This window comes from Polypterus senegalus, chromosome 10 (genome assembly GCF_016835505.1).
Source record: "Polypterus senegalus isolate Bchr_013 chromosome 10, ASM1683550v1, whole genome shotgun sequence".
NCBI classification, from domain to species: Eukaryota; Metazoa; Chordata; class Cladistia; order Polypteriformes; family Polypteridae; genus Polypterus; species Polypterus senegalus.
The window spans coordinates 9,478,649-9,497,439 of NC_053163.1; the positions used below are offsets into that span (position 1 = coordinate 9,478,649).

An 18,791-nucleotide genomic window follows, 5' to 3' on the forward strand; every position below is an offset into this window, starting at 1 on the left:
CAGGCTGGGATAAACAAGTTCCTTGTGGTTCATTTGACTGTGCTTTGGTAGGAGAGAGTTTTGTATTGTATTTTTCTTATAGCAATTTTCTTGATTTCTTGGAAATTTTACGTGTCTTTGGATTTTGTTTACTACTTTATGTATTGAGATTTTTTTTTTGCCTTGTTATATTTCTGAGTAGTTTCTTATATTTTCCAATTTTATTAATTAATCTTTTTTGATAAAGATTCTTTTTATTGCCCTTTTTTACACAAGCCATGGGTTGATGGTAATCCTCTCTGTTATGGGTCATTTTGTATATTTTCTTGGGACTCCTCTCCAGTGCAGTCAAATAACATTTTAGAATCCATGTAAAATGCATGTCTTTAGGACATAATATAATAGCAAACAATTTTATTAAAAGCATACTCCATCAAAAAATAGATTTGTATTCGTTAGTTACCTCATGTAGTTTGTAGTGATGACCAACACAAATATTTTCATGCAGAACTGAAATTACAAAGTTTGTGATATAACAGAGGTCTATGATGACAAATAATATGGTAACCATGAAAAGATGACTTAGATATTCTGAAATGGCTAACATGCATTTCATTTTGAATTATTGTGTCTTATCTCTGTCTCGGTTAAAGTAATGTTAGCACTCTGCTGCTCTTTATACATTTCTTTGTTACAACAGTGGCCTACACTTTTGAACAGACAGAATATTTCTGAATCCTCGGCATCCAACAGCACAAAGAAAGCAAGTGGATGCCATGCTGTTCCTCATTAGCCTTGGCCACCCTCAGCTTCTGTCGGCAAAAAAAGCTTGCACAGATTGGGTGCAGCTTTGCCAGTATAAGTTAAACATTTTCAAAGTGGTTAAAATTGTGCTTTAAGGTTTTAAAAATTTTGTATACTATTTATATCTTTAAAGGCTCTAAAACTATATTTTCAACTTTTAGTGGCTAATTTATATTTTAAACATTTGTATTTAAAAACGGTATGATTATTTGTCATGTTTTATTGATTTTTTTAAAAAATCGTTCAACTAGTTGAAGTCAAAACAAAGCCAGAAAATGAAATTAATTACTGTATTTTTTGCTTCATAAGACACACTTTTTTCCCCAAAAGAAGGGTGGAAATGTCTGTGCATCTTATGGAGCAAATATTGCATCACAGACCGTGATGTGTATTACCTGACCTGACTGAGATGATGACGAGGGTTCCACATCAGAGAAAGAATGCATGTCGCACTTTTGCCGTCGCTGTACTTTGTATATGTACATGGGAAGCTCTGCAGTCTACTTGTGACTTTACGTAAGTAAATATATCAAGGTAAATAGGTAAATAACATTTGATCTGGCTCTAATATACAAAGTACAGCCACGGCAGCTTCCACCTTCAGCTATAGACTCTTCAGTACGCGAGCGACTCTCCACACTAGTGTTTAGATCTGGATGGTGTATGTCCCCAAAAAAGAAGTCTGACTGCATTCTTGTACCATTGCTTGCGAACTGAAGTGTCTGCATACACTTTTCGTGGCATTACACGTATTTTTTGAGCATGCCCGTGTCGATCAAACATAGGAAGCTCTGCAGTCTACTTGTGACTTTACACTGTAGGAAGTAAGTATATAAATCAAGGTAAATAACATTCGATCTGGTTCTTATATACTAAGTACAGCGACATACACTGTCCAGATCTAAACACTAACGTGGAGAGTCGCTCGCGTACTGAAGAGTCTGTAACTGCAGGTGGAAGCTGCCATTAGCAATGCCTTAGATGGAACTGAAGTATCTGAGTAGCATATATGAAGATAGCAAAAAAAGTGATATCAGTGATTGTGAGCAACTGAGCTTCATAAATTCTGACACTAGCGACGACGAGTTCTTGGGGTTTCCAGAAAACTAGAAGAGTGCTTGAACCTCATTTGTTAATGACAGTGATGATGGTTCTTAATACGGCTGTTGACTTTACATGGTTGAAATATTATTCTGCTATATTTTATTAAATATATTATTACACAATTTGGTTCAGAATATTTTTTTTTTTGCTTGTTTTCCTCCTCTAAACCTACGTGCATCTTATGGTCAGGTGCGTCTTATGGAGCAAAAAATATGGTACTTTACTGGTGTCAGAGAATCTCCTGACAGGCTTGGTCAAGGCATGTATTAATCTGCCGGGGCGAGAGGGGTCACTGCCACTAGCATTCTCTTCTCCTTCTCTCCCTACAGCTCTGAGAAACCACCCAGTGAGGGCCCTCGGCCACGCCCCTTCCAGTTTGTGCAATATAATAAGCCCGGCTGCCCAGAAGGGGGCGTCTTTTGCAATCAGAGAGGCCTGCCGAAAGGAACTCCAGTAAAATTTTCATCAGTTCTGTGGTGTAGAGCCAAAGACGTTTGTTATTATTTCCCTAAGGGCTGCTTGTACAAACACCTAGAGGTCTGCTTTTTGTTGGACTTTATTTAATTAAATGGGATGACCCAGTTGGTGTCCCAAGGTTGTATTCTGTCATTTCTGCACCCAGCCACATTGGTTACCTTTAAAGTGAATTTAAAGTAAGTTAGTGTTTAAAATGACTTTTTCCTCACAACAAAAAAAATGCACCTAATTGTAAACTTAGAGAGGAGTTGGAGTTAACGCCAGGTGAACTTTGAACACTTTCCTACAAGAAACTGATATGCGCTGGGCGTGTCGTCACTGAAAGCAGTTTTCTTGAGTGCTTTGGAGAGGCTTGGATCCCCACGGTCTTTTAAAAATGTTTATTTTTATACTGTAACAGCTATTTTTACCTTTTGTTTTCATCAGATGTTCTGTTTTCTTATTTTTCTTGCACCTTTGCCTCTGGGACTTCCAGCTCTTTGCGTGTTTTTTCTCTCCTGTTGAAACAGAATGCAGTGTTCAGTATGGAGAAATGGAGGACACTGACTGTACTGCTATCCAGTAAGTTCTGCTTTAAGATTTCTGCTTATTCTTCTGTTTCCAGTAATCCATAGATTTGAAATTAGGAAGTCGGTTGCTTTTTATTTGCTAAGAACTAAAGACTAAACTCTAACCTTGAGGGGGGTAACATGTAATCCCTGACTTAGAAGAGAGGACTCTGTTGCTCATTTTATGGAAAAGGCACCTTGGGATCCAGACTTTAAAAGTTGAAGGAAAGGTCAGGAGTGTTGGGTGCAAAGGCATTTACATTTATTTGCTTATCAGACGCGTTTATCCAAAGCAACTTGCAAAAGAGGACAGCATAAATGAGTAAACATCAGAACGGGGAACTGTTTGGGAAACAAGTACAGGACAGGACAAGGGTACTATATTGTTTACCACAATTGTTGAACTCAGAAACAAAAATACTAGTGATCTGTAATTCCCAGGTCAATAACAACTAATGTCAGTTTGACAAATAGAGGGCTGGGATGCCTGAATAATGGATGGGCAGGGGAGAGAGCATCTTCAGGGCTTTATCTCCCCCAGGAGGACAGAGGGCAGCACTCCTGGGTTGCTACAGCACCACAGATTCCCGCAGGGTGCGCTGTGAGCTGGAGTTTGCTACAACCCTGTTGGGTTCTGTGGGTGCCACCAGGGGGTGCTGCCGAGCCTGCACGGCCCTACTACTACACACCTGGAAGTGCTGCCAGAAGAAGATCACCGGACACCTGGAGCACTTCTGGGTACCCTATAAAAGGAGCCAAAGTCGGGAGGTGGAGGACAAAGTTAGTGGAAGGAGGAGTGGAGGTGGACAAGTGACAGGAGAGAGAGAGGAAGAAAAGAAGAAAGTTTTTCTGGTTAATGTGCTTCCCAGAGTGTAGTGTATAATGTAGGAAACAAGGGAAAAACGTTTCCCACAGCTGAATAAAGGTGTGTTGTGTGCTGGACTTGCCCTCTGTGTTTGTTGAGTCCGGGGTTGGGGGGGCTGTATACCCCCTAATTACCACAAGTGGCATCCTAGATGGCTGTTGGTAGGCAGGAGACCCGTATTAAATAATTTCTTGTAACCAACACAGTGGGGCTGCCTTCTATGTTTCCAAGGGAGATAAAGCAATGAGACGCTCTCCCCCGGGCCCATCAACTATACACTCGTCCCAGCTCGGCAAGAGCCCCTGCCATCTGCCACAACTTCTTGAACACATTAAGGGAGTCAGAATTCTGAATGGAGGTGGACAGCTCAATCCGTTAAGCTAGGAGCGACACATGAAATGTTTCTGTTGTTAGTTCTGATACTATGCATTTTGATGATGTTCTTAGAAAAAAGAAAATCAGCAGTTTTGGAAATAAAAGCAGCACACAGTCATGAAATTAAATGAGTTTGAAGACCTAACTTAGCTGATTATCTTTCGGCTCACTTCATATCCCATTTTTGTTTAGTTGCTATTTAAGGAAAAAAGAAACAATTCAAATGAAGGGAAAAGAAGTCAATTTAACCTGAAGAAACTTGTCAATGATTAACTCTTTCAGGGCAGGTGTCGACTTTTCTCGAAATTCAGGGCCAGAGGACGATAATCTGCTGTAAACCTCAACAAAATTTGCCATTACATTTTAGTTCAACTCTCTTTGCTCGAAGGAAAGCCCACTTCATTGATTTGACTTCGATTCCCTCTGTGTGCGTGAGAAGCAAGGAGAAAACAACCTCTAAAATGGCATCGACGTCTGGTGAGAGACCAAAGCGAATGTGTACCCCGTGGACGACGTTTAGCGTATTTATCGCTGAATCAGACTCTGAATTGTCGGGCTCCAATTTTGATTCTGGAGATGGAGATCAAAAACGAAACTGAGGAACCAGCATTAGCTGATTGTGATGCTCAACACGCTCTTGTAGCCGATGCACTTATGGCAACGTTCGCCAGGAAGGACAGCCACGTACGATGACAAGAGATACAAATAAGATTGCGTCACACAAAGACAGCCAGGCATCCAGTCCACCATGCATTCCTGCTGGCCGTCGAGCCCCAACAGCAACAACCCCACGTGCAGTCAATACCACCAGCGATAGCGAACTGGCACCAACAGCAGCCACAACACACAGCAACCGATGTGTTATGTTGATCTTGGTATGATGCTATTGCTTTGTGTGGAAAAAATATTTAGCTCTCAACGAGCTAAGAAAGTGTCACAAAGGAAAACCTGCAGCCCTCCGGTGGTGTACAGAGATGCCATGAATGAGCTCTTTACTGTCACACTTATTCAAATGGCTAATGTTTTCAAGAATCTGACTTTTAAGATCTGCAGATATTGTCCTTTTTTGATCCCCAAAATCTCATTGACTTTTAATGACTGATCATTCATCTCTGTCGAGGTACAAAGTACTGTAATTTGAATTTAAAATGAAATTCCCATTTTATTCTGGTCGTGGAATTTTAAAAATAGTACCTAATGTCTTCTTGTTGCTTGGCCCACTTGTCTATACGCAAATGTTCTGAACACTGAATGTAACGTTCATATTTTACAAAGTTAACTGTAGTTTTTAATTGTAAACCCTCCAGAAGCCACCCTATCAAATTAACATTAATTAAATGGCAGTGTTAATGCTTAATGAAATCCATATTGTTTCTCTTTTTTAGTCGCATTCACCAAATTCCAGTTTTGTGCACCCCACCCTGAGCTGACCGCTCCCCTCCACTCAGATGTGCTTCTGCCCACCAACTTCACTCTCAAAGATAGTAAAAATGGCCTGAAGCAAGTGAGCATCACCTGGAAACACAATGGAGTGGAGCTGGCACAGTACAAGGACGGGAAAATGAAAAGCACCGGTAAAGCAGACTTGTTGGAAACCGAGCTGCAGAAAGGAAGCGCCTCACTGCTAGTCAGAGACGTTGCAATTGGAGATGAAGGAGACTACGAATTTGAAGTGCATGATGCCACAAACACGTCAAAAGGATCACTGTGGCTTCAAGTGACAGGTAAGGACAGCTTTCCATTTCTTGCCTTCTATGAACAGATTAAGAGATGACTTGATGGCACAATGGTTAGTACTGTGGCTTTGAATCCCAACATCTGACTAAATATTAAAAGGCCAACCACTAGGAGTTTGGGGCAGTTAGTCAGGTGACTATGTTGTTTAGCTGACCTCAAGTATTCATAGATGTTTTCTCTTTCCAGCTGTTCCTAAAGTCTTTGTGACTTCCCCTCTGGTGTTGATGGGTCAGACTAACTCACTCGAGTGCCATGCTGAGGGCTTCTACCCTAGAAACATCTCTATTGAATGGTTCAAAGACTTGGAGCCTCTTACTGTCCAGGAGCCTCTGCATTGGCACATCACCCCTGATGGCACTCTGGTTGCAATGAGCCGCTACAACTACACGCCCTCCAGTGATGATATTGGTGGGGATCTGTCCTGCCAGGTGAAGCATGTGTCTTTAGATGGGGGCCAAGTGAAGATCCCTTTCCAAATCTGCAGTAAGTGGCACCTTAGTTTTCAGATATGATCACTGTGTTATGATTTGTCAGATCCCCCAAACTCACAAACGTGGTAGGCTTCAAATAAAAAGTCAGATCTCTATTCTCATAAACATCTGAGCACACAGCGTAGGCCCCATCAGCACAAAACAAGACTTGCCTAAGCTCAAGAAGTAGATTTCATGGCCTGCACAGGCCAAAAAGGACCAAGGGAAGAAGGGAACTGTAAAATCCCTGGCCCATAATAGACAAAACATTTTTTCATTGTAGTAAGAGACTTTATTTACAAAAAACTTTCAAAGAAAGAAAAGCAACAACAAACCAAAACTAATTTCATAAAGGTAAACCTTAAAGGCAAACCTAAACAAGACCAAAATCTACAATCATAATTCAATGTCAAAACAAAGTTTAGTACCAGCGAATCAAAAATAAGACCACATATAAAACTGAACATTCACTTCAGTGGAGCACCAAACAATCATTCACAGAAGTCAATGCCTCAGTGCTGGCTGTGGAGCTGTTTCAGGCTTATAATGCTCTGGGGGCGGTCCTACCAGAGTCATAGGGCCCCGCCCCTTAGGTTCAACTTAGGCCCTGTCCACACTCCGGGATTTTCATTTAAAAACTCAGATATTTGTCTGCATTTTCTCCTTTCATACACACTCCTGCAAAACTTTTAAACTCACAAAAACTGAATATTTTCCAAAATGTCCTCCAGCACCGGAGGCTTCTAAAAACAACAGTACGGTGTTTCAGTGTGAAAGGGTGAGAATGATCATTTTTGTTAATGCTGAACCCATCATGCTCTGGTTGGTTCATGCTTATTAGATGGCCCTTCCCTGATTGGATCTGACTCATTATTATGTTTCATTCTCTGATTAATTTACCCTTAATTATACTCTGACGTAGTGGGTATAGAACAGTTTCTTTACATGGTGCTTGCTGTGCTGTTTACCTGAATGCGTCTTGCAAATAATATTCCGGTTGATTTAATTTTGTGATTAGTCCTGTTGCCATTCAAGGATGAGGGTTTCTTTCCACAGCGAAATTAATAACAAGGTGCATAATGAAGCAGGCGAGTGTAGAGTGCAGCTGAGGTCACAAGAATACAGAAACAGACACAAAAGCTCAGTGCAGTTGAGCAAAGACATATATTTTTTTTTAAACTTTATTAATTCTGAAGGAAATTACTTCGTTTTCACATATCCCTTGGGGTCAGAGTGCAGTGTACAGCACCCCTGGAGCAATTACAGGTTAAGGGTCTTACTCAAGGGCCCAGAAAAGTGGGATCTCTTTTTGGCAGTGATAGGGAATGGAACCGGCAACCTTCTGGATACCAGCACAGATCTTTAGCCTCAGAGCCACCACTCCATACTGATTGCTGTAAACCGCTTATAATCAGCCGTCATGCAAATGAACGCAGAGCTGATTTTTTAAGTGTTGTTTAAACATTTGCAGTTTTTTTAGTTAGTGACAAGACTACTGTTGACAATTCTGAAGACTTTCTGTCACTTTCAGCTGTGATTAGTGCATTAGTGTGACAATTAGTGGGAAGTTCACTGCGTCTCCTTAAACAATTTCTTTCTTTTTCTATGCTGTGAGTGCATTACCACAGTCCTGTATGTGCTGATGCTTTTGAAAGTGCACAAAGCACACAGAAATTTTTTGATTTTTACAGGGTTGGGAATTTTTTTCTGCCAATGCACATGTGCCCAGTATACGCAAAGGTCTACGTCATATGCATCTTCAGGCATTTCGGTGTGGACAGGGATCCTTCCGTAAATGATATGAAAACTCTGTGTGGACGGAGATCATTTTCATTTCACAACATGAAAATGTAGCAGTGTGGATGTACCCATAAATAAAATAGGGTACATGGCTCAAAGAACCAATAAATATGTAATACCGTAATACAGTAATAAAAGATAATAAATCAACCAAATAATACCACACAAAAAATTACAAAATAATATTGACAAAGCAAAAGGAATTAAAGACACCTGAATCATGAATGAAGCCCCCATAACACACAGGTTATCTGGGAAATAGGATAACTTTAATGTCCAAACATACACATCATTGTAACATTAAGTGGTGAGGGATTTTTTTGTTTGTTTGTTTGTTTTTTGCAGAATTAGGAGTCAGGCAGTTAAATGAAACAATTTACTACATTTTTTGGTTGTTTTTCCATATTTGACTTACATTTGGCTTATTTGGTTATTTATATTGGCCTATTATGTTAGGTCATCAGAATGCTTCTTTGAAACACATTGGTTATTGCAAGAGCTGGCATATATTGGGTACATTGTATATAATGGGTTAAGAAAGTACATTTTTATGTTGACCCTTTTGTCATGGTTGGCTGAAATACAAGAACACCATCTGTAATCTACACTACTTCCATGATAAATATGGATTCTCTCCTTTCATAAATCTGTTCTTTTTTCTCTTCTAATTGAGATAACTGGGTTGGAATCATGAACACCACCCCATTGTATTTCCTTGTATACTGAGGTTTCATGAATAGATGTTTTATCCCATGATATTTAATTGGATGGTTTCTTGAAAAACTGAATGCATGGACCACAAAATGCATCTACAGTACGGGTGCAAGGAGAAATTGGGGTTCACAGACTGCGGCAGGTCTCCATATTATTACAGAAGCCAGCACAAATTACAAAGGTGATTTATTTAGTGTTGATTTAAAATGGTAACAAATCACACCTAACCCTCACCCTAACCCTAACCCCAAAGTTATACTGCAAGTGCCTTATCATGAAATGGACTTGAATAAATGTCTAGTCATTCTCTTCCTACAATATTCTGAGGAGCAGGTGGTAAAAAATCGTGTTTAATTCCGTTTTATCTTGGCTTATGTCTATCGCACTTTGCAACAATATTCAGGTGTACAATAGCATTTGCCTATTCAAAAATGTAAAGTTTTGTTTTGATAAAAAATGTAGAGTAATCAGTTCCTTGCAGAGTTATTGTTGTGTGTACAGGGTACAATGAAATTCTCATCTGCACGTTTGACCAGCCGCTGCCATGCTTGTATCACCCAAATGGTTATGAATAAAATAATATCACATTATGAATGGTAGTGCTGATTCAAACAGCCATGTTTCCTTACGCATACCGCTTCATGAATTTGACACAAAACTTTTCTTCATGTGCGATTTGTAATCACAGAACTCACTAAGAAAGGTGTTTAGGAGTTTTCAAAGTTTTTGTGGGAGGTTGAGAGAAAGGAACATCGCTCCCCAAAGGTTTTGGACAGACCTGAATGTCACTAACACCTCATTCACTTATTCACAGGTCCAACTCTCAGAGTGTCTACAAGAACTTTGTTGAGAGATGAAAAGGTGAACGTCACTTGTACGTTGGATGGCTGTCTCTTCAGCCATGTCACTGTCAGCTGGAAAAAAAACAAGAACGTTTTAAGAAAAGAAGAGTGCGACCGTGTGAAAGAGTGTGCCAGTGAGATGCCGCTCAGGCTGACTACTGCAGAAGAGGAGAAGGAAGAGTTCTCTTGTGAAGCTGAAATCGAAGGACATGATGGGCCACTGACTAAAAACGTCATGTTTACTATTCAAGGTGAATCTCCCATCTTCCACCGTGGCCATCATTCTAGGCAACAGCCCACCACAGAGCAGGCAATAAAAGGGGCCCACGTTAAAGAGATTCACTTTGCGATTTCCATTTTTTCAACAGATGAGGCCAAGACGCTTGATGCAGCTCCGTGGATACTTACTGGGGTCTTTTCACTGGTGATGCTTTATCTTCTGTTTCAGGCCATTTACAGGACATGTGAGTTTTTGTTTTCTAATTAAATCTGTAACCTGCTTTGCTTAAAGACCTCCATTACATGATAGGGCCGCTCTTGTATAACCACAGTCAATCATATTCGGAAAATGCCGTGTCATCATCAGCCTAATAGCATGAGTTAGAAAGGACAATCCACACTTTTAAGAGAAAACAGCACGAGAGGAACGGTAAATGAGGTAGGATGATGTTAGCTTACCTACGAATGTCTGTCTTCCATACCAGGAGAATCTTCAGATATGTCTGTCACCACAATATATATTTTAAGGCCAACATTTAGGCTTCAAGCAGAAGACAATCAAAGAGAAAGAAACAAACTACACCATAGCTGTCAGTGCAGTGGGGTGACATTACCATTTCCACACTTTTCGCCTTATCAAAATGCCTTATAAACCAGGGATAGGTAAATGTGTTTGGCCCGTGGGCAAAATCTCATTTTGAAACTGTAAAGTGGGTCACTTTCAGGCTGGTGTAACTGATCCAACATTGGTTTGTTCGTTTAGTACAGATTTTGAATCAGCTGCCAGTCTGTCTTGGATCTAAGAGCCAATACATTTTCATTTTTACTAGCCACATTACTTGTGAAACAAGCAAATTTTAAAATAATTGATATCTCTTGCCCTACTTGTACCTTAAATATCTTTATTCTGCATCCTTATGTTTCTGAGCCTCTCTTGATCCTCTTGTCGAGTGCGTTCCCGTAAGGCCTACTTATCAGACACTATCATTTCAAGACACCTTACTTGCATCCTGTCTATATTTGTACTTCTTGTTCTTTAATGGTGACTCTCAGCATGCCTCCTACATCTTGATTCCTCTTTGTGTGTCTCAAACTCCTTTGCCTGGCACTTTCTCTTTTAATCACATGACCAAAGCCAAACTGACCAATCAGATTGCACAGAGGGTCTGGACTCACACATTAGTATTGTATAGTAGAGAGTGCTGTTCAGACCACGATAGAGTTAACCATAATTATATAAATGTAAAGGGTGTTTTTATTCCATACTTCAGAACTGTGCAAACTGAAATATGTTTACAAAAATGAATAATATTTATTTAATCCAGAAAATCATTGTTAAAATAGCTTCTTTACAGTATATTTTAAATTGATAAAGAAGTTACATTGCTTTTTAAGAAAATGTTCAACTATCTCATTTACTGTATGACCTTATTTGTCACTAGGCAGACATGGCTGTTCAAGATGTTTTAATGTGTTTTTCAGCTTCGAGTTTTCCAAGATGGCGTAGTAGCGCCATCTATTGGCAACTCTTAAAACATTTTTGTCTTATTCTGTTCGTGTTAATTTTTTGCTATTCACTCACCTGCCTCGTGATCATTTATAGGCCAGGTAGTTAGACAGTTTCACTCTTACACTTCATGTAATTGTAAATTCTCCACATACATAATAAAAAGTGTAATAAAGAGACAACTCATAGAGATGCTGAATTCTGTACAACCGCTTGCTGCACACCTGCTACTTCATATCCTTCGGTTCACACCTGTCTTTAATTCCCATGCCCCTTTTCTCTTTTTCAGTCAAAGTCTATGATAATTGGAGGTTCGCCATGTCTGACATTGAAGTTCCCTCAATAGTCCATGCTGGCCAGAGAGTCACTTTGAAGTGCTGCTTTACTGGAAATGACTGCAAAATTAAAAAGGTGACCTGGAGGATCAAAAGGAAAGGAAAAGTGTGGCAGGAAATTACAGGTGAAAAGCGATACTGTCTGCAGAACTGTGAGTCCATCAAAAATGATCAAAATGAAGGTGGAAGCTCACTGCTTGAGCAGACTGCTGTCCTGCTGACTGACCAGATGTTCAGCTCGGTTACATTTGTACCTGAGATGGAGGATGAGGAGGTGACAGTCCAGTGCAAAGTCATCATCATGTCAGCCAACTCGGGACGGATAAGAACCAGGCAGAAGAAGAGGAAGGTGAGGGTGAATGAAGGCTCTAACAGTTTAACATGGCAGGCTGATGAACTGTGACAGTAGGTCCCTCTGCACAGCTTTTTGAGAAGTGGACGATCATCTAAGCACATGAAGGTTGGCGTGAGAGATGTGCGGACAACTGCGTATTATGGGACTGTAAATAAAACTCATTCAGTGCAGACTGTAAAATGAGCAGCTTAATAAAGCCAAAAGTTTGTTTTAAGGTAGAAGTACAAAGTATTTTTATGATCATTTACATCAAATATAAAATACATGCATTTTAAAAACTTGTAATAAATTATTATAACATTAAAATGTAATTTTTAAGGTTACCACAAAACAAAATTGACTCATTGAGACCCTACACAGAGGTAGGGCTGCCTCAATAGTGTGGGGAGGTAGGGGTCATTGAAGACAGTAATTGCCTCCTAAATTCTCGGCCCCTGAGGAATTGGGACACCAAGGAAGACTAAAAAAAAGAAAGTCTGGAACGTGCCAAGGGTGCTGAGCTCGGTGTCAGAATCGCACTGGGGCGCCCTCCTTAGCTTATATTTTATTTGCATGTGTTGCTTTCTTCTTCTATTGTACTTATTTAATCAATTTTTATTTATGTCTAATGTCAAGTTCTTCCAGTTAAAATGTAATCATTAACGATTCGTTTGCTGAACTCAGTTAGGCAGGGTTTCAGAGTGAAACATAGCTATAGAGCTAATTTAAATACATTTTCTAAATTGTGATACAGCCTGCACTAGAAAAAAAAAAAAAATCTGCTGTAAAGATGACTTTCAACAAAAATTTCTAAACAATACATCAAATTTAAACATATGAGCACAAGTACACAAATCTCATCTGTCGATCTTTGGAGTCATGGATAATGACATTAACTACAACAGTAACAATGATAATACATTTGTCCAGAGGTGTAGATAGGGCCATGAGAAAGTGATAAAATATATTGTAGGAGGGGTTCAAAGCACAAATCAACCCCTTGGCTACACCTATGCATTTGTCCGTTCATTAATCAGTTTAACATAACATTCCCAAATCCACTACTGGGTAATAATAATAATAATAATTTTTTGTCTTGTAAGACCTTAATAAGATAACTTAGAGTCAACTCCAGAGATCAGGCCATGTCATTCATTGCTGTTTTGGTTCATTGATTAATTTCATGAACCGCATAACATAACAGACGCTGACACTAAATGTTTTATCTGCTATCTCATATGTGATTCCATTAAGTGTTCCTTAGAGGAAGCTCATGCTGAGATCAAACATAAAAAGAAGTTCCATTGTCTCTATTGTCCTCTATAGTAAACTGGATTTGCAATAAGTCAAAACACACTTATGCCACAATTCAGATTAAATTAATTTTATTCTTACAAAGCACACTTTTAATTACAAGTACAGTGCAATCAACACTATTACAAAGACATTATAATTATTATAAATTAAAACTCAGAATTAAAAACCAAGAACTAAAATGTAATGTTGAACACAATAGCACCTTCCAACATTAGCATGCCAATATATAAACTGAAATCTCCCGATTTTTTGAAAATTAATAAGTTTCTTAAAGTATCTAAAAATAGCCTAAACAAAAGAAAAAAAGACTAAACTTTCCAACTACTATGTATACTTTGCATTGGCATTAAGAAATGTTATACTGTATATTGTGGTGAGCTATATACATTAATATGTATCCACCCATCCATTATCTAACCCGCTGTATCCTAAAACAGGGTCACGGTGGTCTGCTGGAGCCAATCCCAGCCAACACAGGGCACAAGGCAGGAAACAAACCCCGGGCACTGTGCCAGCGCACCACAGACATTAATATGTAATGACCTCAAATAAAAAATATTAAAGGGCGTGGATTTTGAGAGTCTCCCATCCGACAGTAATTTGTTTATTACCCCAGTGCGTTTAACCTTTGGCACGCCATTTGATATTAGTATTATTATAAAGTATATTAAAGTGTAAATTTTAATATAGGGTCACTTAAGAAAAGAAGCTACATTATGATTGTAATCTGTAGGGGGCATAATTAAGCCCCAGACACAATGTCACAGACAAGTCACTGATTCAAGTAAAGTATTTTTATTTTGTTACAAATACCAGGCTTCTTCTCCTTCAAGAATACAGAATACACAATTCATGTCTGTCTCATCCCAGGTGAGATTTGCCCAACACCATTCACAACTATGACTCACCTGAGGAAGATGGAGTGCTCCTTTTTAACCTGGACCAGCGGTAGCACTTCTGACACATCAGCACTGTAATCTGGAAGCACTTTCATGTTGGGTGGAACTTCCCTCTGACGTGAGAGCCTGTCCCCAGTACACAATGACTCCAACAAAGTTGCTCACCAGGACTACATCTCCCATGAGGTCCTGTGGGTGTCTAAATTGGAGCCATACTAGAGGGTTGCTGCCACTTAGCATATTGGAGGATAAACAGGGCCCTGAGAGGCAGCCTCCTTTGGCCCTTTCTCCATAAGGGACTCCCAGCCTGGAAAATTATACCACTAACCAAACCAGCTGAGATGCCCATCCATCTGCATTCTCCTTAGAAAACTTTTTATCACTGAACACAATTTTTCTTTTATTAAAGTGGTAAACATTAAAGATGCCATTTTAAATACTGTATATATGTATTATAGGTAAAGCCTGAAAATTGGATAAAGTTAGCATTACCCGGGTAAAGCTCACATTATTGAAAGACCTGGGCAAAACTGGAATAAAATATGACTTTCTATCTTTACATGGGTAATCTTAGGTTTGTCTATCCCCGAACGGGTTAAAAATGATTTTCAAATAACTTAACCCATAGGTAGGTCACAGTTTACCTGGATAAAGCCCGATTTTACCCCAATAATGCCAGGTTTATCCAGGTGTTTTGGATAATATGAGCTTTAACTGGGTAATGCTAGGTTTATCCCATTTCTGGCTCTACCCGTAAAATATATAAAATACAATACCTGGACATTTGTAACAGGCTTTGGAAAATATCTCAGTGAAGGTTTCTGAGTGCTGCGTTCTTTTATGTTCTTCTCTTTGCTTATCCCTTCCCTGTCTTTCTTTTGGGCCTTTTGTGAAACCTTATTTGTAATGACAGCTATTCTTAGCGGTGGTCCTCACGACATAATACATTTAAGAGGCAATCAAAATGTTTTAAATGTGACTTGTTAAGAGAAACATCAGCATATCAAACGCAAGCATGTTACTTTTCAATGAGTGTCTGCAAGCTTTGATTTGTTTTGATTGTTGTTTGAATTTTGGGTTATCGTGACGTATCTAAGTTTCATTCCCCATTTTGAAATTCCTCTAAAGTTTCTGTTAAGGAATCATCTGGATTCATTATCTTGAAATTTCTCATTGGAACATTGGATTTAGTGATGCTTCCTTTCAGGAGTCAACGTTCAGGAGGTCATCAGTGGTACCACATAGCAGACTCATAATGGGAGGACAGCTGAGGAGCCACTGAGCTTGGGCTCTGTAAACATCAAACAAAAAAATATGTTGGTAAGGAAAACAACACACTGGGCGACAGAGGACAGGAAAACCATTGCTTAGTCTGATAAATCTTGGTTTTTATCTTGGCTGTGATTCTTTGGGATTCTTTCTGTGAGTACGGCAATGTTTGAAAGACATGGGCAATAAGAATATCAGGAGATCAGAAGTATTCCTTTAATTCTCCTGTGTACAAATGATCGTCTTCAGCAGGAGGCCCCAAGGCACAACTCTAGAATGTCTGAGATGGTTTCATGTGTATAACATGAATAAATATCTGGTAGTGCAGCTGGATGATAAATTGGACTGGACTGCCAATACTGATGCTCTGTGCAAGAGAGGACAGAGCCGACTAGACTTCCTTAGAAGACTGGCGTCCATCAACATCTGTAATAAGATGCTGCAGATGATATATCAGATGGTTGTGGCGAGCACCGTCTTCTACGCGGTGGTGTGCTGGGGAGGCAGCATAAAGAAGAGGGACGCTTCACGCCTGGACAAGCTGGTGAGGAAGGCAGGCTCTATTGTAGGCATGGAGGTGGACAGTTTGACATCCATGGCAGAGTGACGGGCGCTGAGCAGGCTCCTGTCAGTCATGGAGAATCCACTGCATCCACTGAACAGGATCATCTCCAGACAAAGGAGCAGCTTCAGCGACAGACTGCTGTCACCGTCCTGCTCCACTGACAGACTGAGGAGACCCCACGCTATGTGACTTTTCAATTCCACCCGGGGGAGTAAATGCTAACATTATACAAAGTTATTGTCTGTTATACGTGCATTGTTATCACTCTTTAATTTAATATTGTTTTTGTCAGTATGCTGCTGCTGGAGTATGTGAATTTCCCCTTGGGATTAATAAAGTATCTATCTATCTAGCTATCTAACAGTAAATTCATGTTAAAGTAGTAAACAGTCAACGACCTGTAGTGCAATGATTAAAAGTCAATGCAAGTGAGTGTTCCTCTGAACACCATTGACATTTTCTTAAAGTTTTTCTCTGGTAGACTCTATCTGTCCATGCGGCAAATGTGACACCAGACGGTGGGCAGTGTGGGGTAGTGGTTATATCTTTGGACCTCAAATCCTGAGGTTGTGGGTTCAAATCCTGCTACTGATATTGAAAATTGTATTCTTAAAATTAGTAATTTACACCTACTAGAAAAGCATTATAAGCACATGGGAAAGTAAGCATTACTTTATACTGAGCATTAAATATGGAAGTGTTAGGATTAAAAAGGCTCCTGGTTACATATTCTTTATGATTTTATATGAGTTAGAAACCACCAGTATTTCATAAGCCAAAGGTCAGACGTACTAGAGAGCCGGGAAGGATGGGCCCCCTCACTTAGAGAGGGAATGTGATCTCTTTGGCTGTAACTAATGGTAGCAAGCGCTTGTCAGACAGACATGATGGACAGAGAGGGGTTTGACACCCCCTCCATTAAGAAATATTGGTAGAATTAATTAGAGGCAGGATTAGAGCAGTGAAATGTTAGGAGTCAGATGAGGATGAATAATGGCTTGTATAATAAAAATTATAGCAGTAGAGTGTTGTACTGTGTTAGCCATAGATTGATACAGGAGAAAGTAGGGTGAAATGACACCTTTTATTGGATAACTAAATAGACTACAAATGCAAGCTTTCAAGGCAGCTAAGGCCCCTTCATCAGTACAAATGCAAGCTTTCGAGGCAGCTAAGGCCCCTTCATCACTTGCCTGATGAAGGGGCCTTAGCTGCCTTGAAAGCTTGCATTTGTGATAAAAATTGTAATAAATGTAAGCGCGGCCTATGGCTGGACGCTCAATCTATCTGAATTGAGTCTGCATGTGCGACGTACAATAAATCTTGATTCTGCTGCCAGTCCTGACCTGCCCGTGCTCCAATTGCAAAATCAAAGGAAATGGAACCAGTAGTATTATAAATGTTGTAAGTCGCCTTGAATAAAGGTAATAGCCAAATAAGTAATTGTATAGTAAAATGTATTAATAGATTACTTAATATAGTGGCCACTTACTTATACAGTATTATTAGTAATTATGTCCCAAAATATAGGTTGGACTCACCATTGCTTACCCAATATGAACATCTCTGATTTAACCATAATTCCCACAAAAATGATGACCATTACTATTGATCTGAAAAATTCAGAATATAGGCTGGTAAAAATGAAAGGGTGTGGCAGTCAATGGTATACATGAGAGGTGAAAAATAAACGCAGCATTCTGTACTGGACTTCAGGAGAAAAAATGAAATAAGACAAAATGGGACTTACCTTACACTTAATGCCTCAATACATAGCATAAGGGAATTACAAAGAGCAGCAGCAGCAAAAGCAGCCCGTTACCAAGCACAATTCTAATTAGTTCTGTAAGGTGATAGCTTTCTTGATCTGTTAGAAAGATAAAAAAAGTGAAGTTATGTCCTTTAACGTGCAGGAACCTTCCTTGAACATCACCGGTTTTCAGAGAAACACTGGAAATTACCCAAACAATTATTTCTTTTCAATGCTCCCTATTTATATGTCACAGACCTTGTAGACTTTTAAAGGTTTAATTAAATTTTCAATCCAGTACTTTGACATAGCCACACAACATATTTAATAAATTAAAAAAATATTTTTGTAATAAATACATTTTAAATGCATTTGACAAATGTGAAAGGTTAATGAATGTCTTCTAAGGAGCACTTTGAAAACAACAATGCAGAAGGATGAAGACGTTTTGCTACAGTTAAGAGAACAACAACCCAGAAGAATTCCTCTGAGCCCACCTTTAACCCTCCGACAATTCTGCCCTTCCACGTGTCCCGGCTACATAGCAATAAACATCGAGAAGATGGCTGTTATTTGAGGCAGACATCTGAAAACTGTGAATAATTTATTAATTCTGTTTTTTTTTGTTTTTTTTTTTGCTCTCTTACCTGATGACAATAAACAAAGAGTTCATTCTGCCCAGGTTTAGTTCCCTGACTACCTGCTGATTTTAATATTTTAATAGACTTTGACTGCCTGAGCTGCATTAACCAGATTCAGCAGATGAAAGAATGCCGATACTATAGCCACCAGGGTGCACACCAGCTCCAAAAACACACAACACAACAGACACAGACACAAGTCCAGCAACACACAAGGCTTTATTCAGTGGGAAACGCTCC

The 18,791-nt window shown here is 39.4% G+C and overlaps 2 protein-coding genes across 3 annotated transcripts in view; one reads left to right on the forward strand and one right to left on the reverse strand.

The window, feature by feature from the left end:
- The first annotated feature begins 32 nt into the window (after window positions 1-32).
- On the forward strand, window positions 33-12,343 carry LOC120536680 (butyrophilin subfamily 1 member A1-like). Of its 2 annotated transcripts, XM_039765119.1 has the most exons (7): window positions 33-47; window positions 2,217-2,925; window positions 5,538-5,876; window positions 6,076-6,372; window positions 9,688-9,966; window positions 10,084-10,179; window positions 11,731-12,343. In XM_039765119.1, exons 2-7 carry the CDS (start codon window positions 2,889-2,891, stop codon window positions 12,177-12,179), a joined length of 1,497 nt encoding a protein of 498 aa, XP_039621053.1. In that variant the 5' UTR covers window positions 33-47; window positions 2,217-2,888; the 3' UTR covers window positions 12,180-12,343. The 2 variants fall into 2 exon arrangements, with proteins under 2 accessions (XP_039621053.1, XP_039621052.1); XM_039765118.1 differs by lacking the exon at window positions 33-47 and having other exon boundaries at window positions 1,994-2,925.
- A 1,346-nt stretch (window positions 12,344-13,689) lies between these two features.
- Window positions 13,690-18,791, reverse strand: part of LOC120536682 (tapasin-related protein-like) — a 31,591-nt gene continuing 26,489 nt past the window's right edge. Inside the window, exons 8-9 of the mRNA XM_039765121.1 lie at window positions 17,911-18,027; window positions 13,690-15,617 (exon numbers count right to left, since the gene is read on the reverse strand). Of these exons, the coding sequence (XP_039621055.1) occupies window positions 17,918-18,027 (110 nt within the window). The 3' untranslated portion in view covers window positions 13,690-15,617; window positions 17,911-17,917. The remainder of the gene's footprint in view (window positions 15,618-17,910; window positions 18,028-18,791) is intronic.

Coding starts and splice junctions, on each gene's coding strand:
- LOC120536680 (XM_039765119.1), top strand. CDS start 2,889: ATGGAGAAATGGAGGACACTGACTGTACTGCTATCCA. Junction 9,967..10,083: donor CGTCATGTTTACTATTCAAG/GTGAATCTCCCA, acceptor TTTTTTCAACAG/ATGAGGCCAAGACGCTTGAT. Junction 10,180..11,730: donor TCAGGCCATTTACAGGACAT/GTGAGTTTTTGT, acceptor TCTCTTTTTCAG/TCAAAGTCTATGATAATTGG.